Genomic DNA, 7,632 nt, shown 5'->3' with positions numbered 1-7,632 from the left:
GGTACCCCACTTTTATTTTGTTTTAGGATTTGTCTTTAGGGATTGGAAAGGTACTTAAGAGTTTTTTTTTTCTCATACAGTTTGATATGGTATGATCTTATATGTGAATTCCTTTTGCTCTTAACTGAATTCTTTCGCGGGTAATATCCAAAACCTAAGATAGGGTGGCAATGTAACCAACTGCTATGTGTATATATATTTTGAGTATTTCTTACTTAAACGAGCTTGAGTATAACATCAAATGATATATAGTATAGGGAATTAAAAAACTAAAACACCAGTACAAGTACGACCAAAGCTTACTGTTTTTCATTTATTTATAACTGAGACGTTGATGCAAACAAGGGTAGCTTAAGTGGAAATCATTTCCTAATACTAGGCTAAACATACATGTCATTTATTTATTAGAACCAGGACCCCCAAAAAAGACAGCATGCCCAAATTCCTTATTGGTAATTGGTTTATTAGCAACCCCGTATAGGGCGTGGGCTTCTTCAAAACTTGATACCGCGGGATCCCGAGTGTTGCCAACAGAATCAAGAATTGAAATTTTGCTACAAAATGCATCTTTATCGGTGTCTACAAATTTAGGGAAACGACCAGAACCCATTGGAGGGAAAGTAGGGACTGAACTAAATGCCTCTCCACCCCATGGCGCCTGTGATGCAAAACCCTTTAATCCCATGAAAAGCTCTGGAAAACCAATTTGTGTTAAATCATGACTATAACGGAGCCACCGTCTTCCATTTTTCAGATCCTGCGTATAAAAAAATGATCACATATGCTCTTAGTTACTTTTCGAATGAGATGAAATTTCAATATGGTATTAATCTAACCCTTTGAATGAAGAACCTCTTGCCGAATACGCGTCCATGTGTGGAAGTCGGAAATATCATGTCCAAAGGTATTTGCGTATTCACAATTACGAATCCAGGGCAACGTGTGTTGAAGCATTGAATTGTGCCTGCCTATGTCATGATGTAACAAATTTAACTAACCTTGAGTAATTAAGGATATTTTGCTAAAGCATAGTTCACTAATATTTGAATGAATAAAAAAAACTTACTTTAAATAATGAGAAAAATCGAGTACGAGTATCACCATAAAGGATTGGATCCACCTAGATCGATATAACATTCATTATCAAACTTTTGATATTCTATTGTGTAGAATTAAAGCAAGAAAGGGGGATTTTTTTTTGTTGGTAAAATCTACCCTGCCTTGGCAGTGTAGGTGTTGTAGTTCATGTAATAAAAGAGGGGGACTAGGCCGAAACCTCTGAGTTACAACATAATACAACACAAGAAAGGTGTACCAGACCATTCTTCAAAAAGGGTGGAGCCTACGGACAAAAGAACTCCTGAACTTTCCATATTCAACTTACAAAAAAATTGGCCTTGTCGTATCTACTTCTAAAACTTGGAAGTTGCAATTTATCTAATTGGAATGGACCCTTTGCGCCACCAGGTAATTGTTGGAGTCTATCATGGAATGTCCCATTATCCAGTGTTGTCGCGTGTTTTGCCAAAGCATATGCAACTTGGTTTGCTTCCCTGTACCACTGGGAGACCTTTACTCGAATTTGATCTAAAATTTGTATGATCTCCTCAATGATATTCCTCATTTTGGCATTTTAGTTTTTCCTGTTTTGCAGCATTTCCACGATGAGTAGTGAGTCCATCTGTAGCTCAATATTGTTAATACCTCGGCTAAGACATGGCTGAATCCCAGCTCTTGCTGCGAAAGCCTCAGTCATATTATTGCTGCTACAGTGCACTGGTATGGAAAAAGCTGCGATGAAATCTCCGACCTCATTCCTTATGATTCCTCCAATTCCTGCCTTGCCTTTATTTTCCATGTAGCTTCCATCCGTGTTTACTTTGAAAGTTCCTTGTTCTGGCAGACTCCAAATTATTGGAATAATTCTCTGTACGTGCTTGAGCTTCTCAATATCCTCACATAGTTTGCACCAAGGCCACTCTGCAGGACAATTGGGGAAGGACATCCCCAGTGCTGCTTTGATGTTCCAATAGACATTGTGCTCCATGTTCCTAGTCAAAAACTTCTTCTGATTCCCATATCTACATGCACACCAATTTTTCCATATTTTCCATACAATTAGTATGGGCGTGATCTGTAACAAGTATTTGTGAACACCATTTTTTGGCCTAACATTCCACCATTGAAATATTGTGCCTCTAACATTGTTCATTTGGAGGAGGACCCCCAACGGATCAACAAATTTCCTCCACAGATATTTAGCTGGCTGGCTTTCCACAAAATTATGTTGTATAGTCTCAGTTTGGGGGACTAAGCAACATACACATCTTGATGTTGTTTGACTTCCAAATATGATCAAAAAATCCTGGAAGGGGAGCTTATTTTGCATTAACCTCCATGCTAATATAGAGATCTTTGCTGGTAAGTTCCTATTCCAGACTTTTGAGAGTATTGGATTTGGGAGTTTCTTCCTTCTAGTAGTTTGCCATGCCGAGAAGTTGTTGAAATTTCCATCTGCTGCCGGATCCCATATTGCATAATCTTCCTTGCTTTGATCTCCAATAGTGACTACTTGTATCTGCTGAACCAGATTGTGTGGCAGTGTTTCCCTTAATTTCTATTGATTCCAGCTTCCATTTCTAATGAAGTCCTTCACCATTGGCTTTGAAGACTTTGGGTATGAGATGTAATTGCTGGCTAGGGGTCCTTTGCCAGTCCAATTATCCCACCAAAAGCTACAATTTCCTCTGTTGATCATCCAAACTATGTTAGGTTTTGCTTTCCCTCTTATCTTCATCATGTCTCTCCAAATGTGCGATTGCTTAGATGCCCCCTTCAATGCCACCGGGTGTCCTTTAGAACAATATTTTGCCCTAAGAAAGTTAGTCCATAGATTTTGCTGCGTTCTAAAATTTCACCATCTTTTGATTGTGAATGTGTCTCCAATGTCTTGAAGACACCTGATGCCAATGCCTCCTTCCTCCTCGGGATAGCACAGATTCTTCCACGAGCTCCAATGGTATTTGGACTTGTCTGTGTTTGCTCCCCAGAAGAAATTTGCCAGGTATCTTTCTAGTATTTTGTAAGTACACTTTGGTGGGTTCATCGCAGCCAGGGTGTATGTTGGAATTGCCTGCAAAACATGTTTAACTAAAGTTAGTTTTCCTCCATGTGACAGCATCTTCCCTTGCCATCCAATAAGCCTTTTCGATATCTTGGAGACTAGGCCATCAAAATAGGCTATCTTCTTCCTCCCAACAAAGATAGGGCAGCCTAGATAGACAAATGGGAATTTTTTGTTCAAGAACCCAGTCGTGCTTCTCATTCTGTTTATCCTTGATGGTGAGGCTTTAGGATTAGTGAGGAAATAACTTTTATCATGATTGACCAGTTGTCCTGATGCCGCTTCATATTTCTTCACCACTTTCATAATCATTCGAACTTATCTAGAGCATCCAGCCGTGAAGATTACAATGTCATGTGCGTAGGACAGATGACTCACCTGAGGACCCCTGGGACTCATTGAAAAAGGAGTAAAGTTTCTTTCATGTTGGGGGTTGTTAAGCATCCTAGAAAAGACCTCAGCAGCAATTACAAACAGTGAAGGAGATATTGGGTATAGTTTCTCTAACTTCCATTTCTCCAGGGATTGAAGTCAAAAACTCATTATCTGCTTGTGTGACTACAGTTGGAATGCACTCCAGGATCTTCCTATTTTCCTTGGTTGGCCTAAGGTTGAAGAGTTTCTTGAAGTGTCTGATGGCTGCTTTGGTGATCTTTTCATCTCCTTGAATCCAGTTGCCTCTATATTTTTGATTTTGTTCAATTGCATTCTTCTCATTCTGTCTCTTATCATACTATGGAAGTATTTGCTATTGTAATCTCCTGCTTCAAACCATTTTTGTTGAGCCTTTTGTTTGAGCATTGATTCTTGCATAGCTAGCCAGCTGATACATTCCGCATGTGCTTTGTTCAGTTCTTGTCTTGTTCTTTCATCATTACTGATCAATTCTCGCTCCTCCAATCTCTGCACTTCTGTTTCCCATTCTTTGCATTTCATGTGTACATCCCCAATCTCTTCCCTAGACCATAAACCTAATCTTCTGCTAAGTGCCTTCAATTTCTGTTGTAATCTCCGCATTGGATTACCTGTGACCTGTATGTTCCATGTTTCCTGTACTACCTCTTGAAAACTATTCATGTTTCCTGTACTACCTCTTGAAAACTATTCTGATCTGTCCAGAATTCCATGAATCTGAAGTACTTGATAGGTTCCTGTTGATTGTTGACGCACTTCATGAGAATTGGCCTATGGTCAGAGCCAGTTCTAACAAGGTGCCTAACACTATTGTTTTGAAATTTCTGAAGCCATAGGTCATTGATCATGATCCTATCCAATCTCTTCCAAATCCTCTTTGAAGGTCTTCTATTGTTGCACCATGTAAACTTAACCCCCACATATCCAGCATCTAATAGCTCACAATTGTTCATACAATTAGAAAAATCAATGCTTTTGTTGATTCTGTAAGGCCTTCCTTCCAATTTCTCATCTGTGTCTAGGATGGAATTGAAATCCCCTCCCACGCACCACGGGCCATTCACCATTGCATTTACCCTTTCTAGACTATGCCAAAGCTCTCTTCTTTCAGTAGAAGTGCACTTAGCATAAACAGCAGTTACAAACAGTCCATTGCCTCCTCCTTCTTCACTAATGTTTATTGTTATTTGTTGGTCTTCATTTGTCATCGTAGTTGTTTGACAGTTTGTTGTCCAGAAACACCATATCTTGCCATTGTCATTTGAGATACATTGATGGAATCCCATAAACTTTTTGTATCCTTCAATCTTCTCTTTCTGAACAAACGGCTCCATGATGGCTACAAAAGCAACTTTGTTGATAGTGATTAAATTTTTTAGTCTATGTATGGCCTTTTTTGACCTAACTCCTCTGATGTTCCAAAATATCGCACTTATTATGAAAATTACTTTTTTAAAGGTTTTGTTACTCCCTTCGTTTGTCTAGGGGGAGTTATCTCTTTGTTTCTTTAGCTTTTGCCTTCCCTTCTCTGCTGATTTCTTCCTCTTTCAGTTGGTAAGCATTCCTTCTTGTTTGAACTTCCAATCATCTTTTGATCCGAATTATTAAAACCTTCTTTTTCCTGTTCTTCTACTGTCTCAGAATCTCCTACACTGCCTAGTTCTTCTTTGTCTCTTTCCTGTGGCATATTGTGTCCCCCATACAACTCCACAACTAGGTGATTTCCTTGCTGATTTCTGACGGTCGTGTCAACACTGGATGTGTCTGGTTCTGTTTCCTCCACCCTTTGAATGTTGTCGTTCTGCTTTGCCGCTTGCTTATCTTCCAGTTCAGTGTTTTGAGGCCTCTTACTTTGAGGCGTATGGCAAAAGTTAACATCTTTATTGTCATTCTCCCCTGGTAAATTTGTTCCCTGTTGTTGCATCTCTTGCTCCCCTACTTTTGTGCTTTACCCATTTTCATTAACTTCATCAGTATTTTCATTAACTCTTTGAATTGGTATTTGCTTCAGAATTTCCTTGCTCTTAGCCCTCTTTTTGGTTGTTTTGAAGATCACTTTGCTTCTTTTCTTTGGTATTTTCTTCTCTTTCTTGTCCTTCTTTTGCTTTGTTGTCTTATTGACAGATGCGTTGGCCTCCTCCTTCTCCTTATCTTTGTTGTAATCAATCTTGTCTTCATTGTTTACTTCCTTCTGCTTGACTTGATTTCCCTGCTTCTTTTTGTCATTATCATGTGGTTCTCCCTTGCTTCCTTCAACTACAACTCTGTCCCTTTCTAAGCTTTTCCCTGCTGCAATTGTTTCACTGTCTTTTGCCTCTAATTCCTTGACTTCATTGGCTCGTCTTCTCTCCAAGACTCGACAATTCATCATCGAGTGTCCCAGCTTCTTGCAGTGTTTGCAATATTTTGGTACATTATCATACTCCAGTTTCTGCTCGAATCCTTTTAGGGGGGAGTCATCATCTTCATCTCCCACCCAAACACTAGTGAGCAAAGGTTTGAGCAAATCTACCTCTATTCTCACCTTAGCCATACTAGGCCTCGTCTTCTCTCGTGTAGCTATGTCCATTTCCAGCGGAGTGCCAGTGTCTTTTACAATTTGTTTCACATAGTGCCATGTATGTAGATGGAAAGGTAATCTAGGAAGATTAACCCATACCGGAACTATGGGCATGTCCTCCTCTGGTTTGAAGTCTGGGCTCCATTTCTGTAGCCACATTTGATTTCCTTCAATGTCCACTGATCTTCTATACCACACTGTGCTATAGTCCTCATCATTTGTGAAGTCTAGAAATACATTGTTGTTATCATAGACTCCAATTTTGACCGAGCCCTTCAATGGAAATCTCTCCAGAAACCTCGACCTAATCTTTTCAATTTGGGGGCGAATTTTCAGAAATCTCCCCACAATCGTTCTCCTGCATTCCGCTGTCATGACTCCATAGTAATCCTTAGTCTTAAAAATCACCGCTGGCATGCCATTATGAGATGTTCTTCTCGCTATCACTGATTCCTGCTCTTGCTTAGTTGGGTTTGGTGTGGAGTTGATGGTGTTAGCATAAGTAAGTTTCATTGGAATTCCTTCTGGTATCTGACTCGTACTGGCCTTGGCATCTCTCTGGTGTTCTACACGCGCCGGAATCTTGCGGTCTGGCGGCTCCATGTGATGGGGTGGTTCAGAAACGGGGGGTCTGTTAGGGGTTTTACATTAGGCGCGTGAGGCGCGTTCTATATTGGGAGAGAAAGGGGGATTGAATTTCACTTAATTAGCAAAGTAAATTAAAAGTAATACTTTGTCACGGCCATTTTGTACCTTCACGATGGATGCACTCCATTGATTCGGAAGAACCTTTGGATTAGAAATACTACTTGTCGTTCCAGCTCCCGAAATCTTGAGATTTGGGTCATTTATTGTTTGTTCTAGAGCGAACTAAATGTTGAAATCAGAATAAGTAAGGCGATATGCTCACATTGGTTGATTAAAAATATCCCTTTTTTGAAAAAAAAGTTGCAAGTTCTTAACGAGGTATAAAAACAAAAATATATGCAAGCCGCATTGAGATTAACGTCCACATATACCCATAAATTCGAAATCTTAAAATAAATTAATAAATAAGATGAAAATCATGAGTTTCAATGCAATAAGAGCTCCAACAAGATAATAACAATAGTAGAGTTCCCACTTGGATCATGTTTAATTTGTTGCTATTGCATATAATTATTTCAATTTGCATCTTAGTGTATTAGAATAAACAAAAGCAGTTTATCAAGGAGTAGCTTACGTGTAAGACGCCACCAACATAACTAGCATTAAATCTCCTTTCTCTAATGAGATCTTCTTTCGTAGTTCTTCTAATAGGAACTGTTCCCATTGGACAACCTTCATCTTTAAGCCCGATTCTGGAGCAGCTATTGGATGTTGAGGATATTTTGTCTCTCTTTAATGGGGAGAGAGATGGTTTCATCTGCATGCATCATATACAAAAATTCAAGAATCACAATGTCACGCCCCAAAAATTGAGGGGCGCGACCAGCGCTTGACCGGGTAGCCCCAAGCCAAGCGGATCTGGGTGTCTTTTCTATTCCACGTGATA

At 39.6% G+C, this 7,632-nt stretch overlaps 3 protein-coding genes across 3 annotated transcripts; all 3 read right to left on the bottom strand.

Annotated features, from left to right (window-relative positions):
* Positions 1 to 339: 339 nt before the first annotated feature.
* Positions 340 to 6,997, bottom strand: LOC107780474 (uncharacterized). Its single transcript, XM_016601024.2, has 3 exons — positions 1,067 to 6,997; positions 837 to 968; positions 340 to 757 (listed from the first exon to the last, which is right to left on the bottom strand). Exon 1 carries the CDS (start codon positions 6,699 to 6,701, stop codon positions 5,487 to 5,489), a length of 1,215 nt encoding a protein of 404 aa, XP_016456510.1. The 5' UTR covers positions 6,702 to 6,997; the 3' UTR covers positions 340 to 757; positions 837 to 968; positions 1,067 to 5,486.
* On the bottom strand, positions 398 to 1,624 carry LOC142163769 (uncharacterized). The gene is made up of 2 exons (XM_075220897.1): positions 1,385 to 1,624; positions 398 to 757 (listed from the first exon to the last, which is right to left on the bottom strand). The coding sequence occupies exons 1-2, from the start codon at positions 1,622 to 1,624 to the stop codon at positions 398 to 400; spliced, it is 600 nt and encodes a 199-aa protein (XP_075076998.1).
* On the bottom strand, positions 4,198 to 4,872 carry LOC142163768 (uncharacterized). The gene has a single exon (XM_075220893.1). It carries the CDS (start codon positions 4,870 to 4,872, stop codon positions 4,198 to 4,200), a length of 675 nt encoding a protein of 224 aa, XP_075076994.1.
* Positions 6,998 to 7,632: the final 635 nt, after the last annotated feature.

This window comes from Nicotiana tabacum, chromosome 1 (genome assembly GCF_000715075.1).
Source record: "Nicotiana tabacum cultivar K326 chromosome 1, ASM71507v2, whole genome shotgun sequence".
In the NCBI taxonomy this organism is placed as follows: domain Eukaryota; kingdom Viridiplantae; phylum Streptophyta; class Magnoliopsida; order Solanales; family Solanaceae; genus Nicotiana; species Nicotiana tabacum.
Note: the sequence above shows the minus strand (reverse complement) of the source record. Positions and strands in the feature narration are given on the sequence as shown.

Bases quoted from the DNA above. Each gene is read 5' to 3' on its own strand.
- LOC142163769 (XM_075220897.1), bottom strand. From the start codon at position 1,624: ATGAGGAATATCATTGAGGAGATCATACAAATTTTAGATCAAATTCGA. The intron at 758-1,384 runs GTAAGTTGAATA...TTTTATACGCAG, and splicing joins ACGACAAGGCCAATTTTTTT to GATCTGAAAAATGGAAGACG.
- LOC142163768 (XM_075220893.1), bottom strand. From the start codon at position 4,872: ATGGAGCCGTTTGTTCAGAAAGAGAAGATTGAAGGATACAAAAAGTTT.
- LOC107780474 (XM_016601024.2), bottom strand. From the start codon at position 6,701: ATGGAGCCGCCAGACCGCAAGATTCCGGCGCGTGTAGAACACCAGAGA.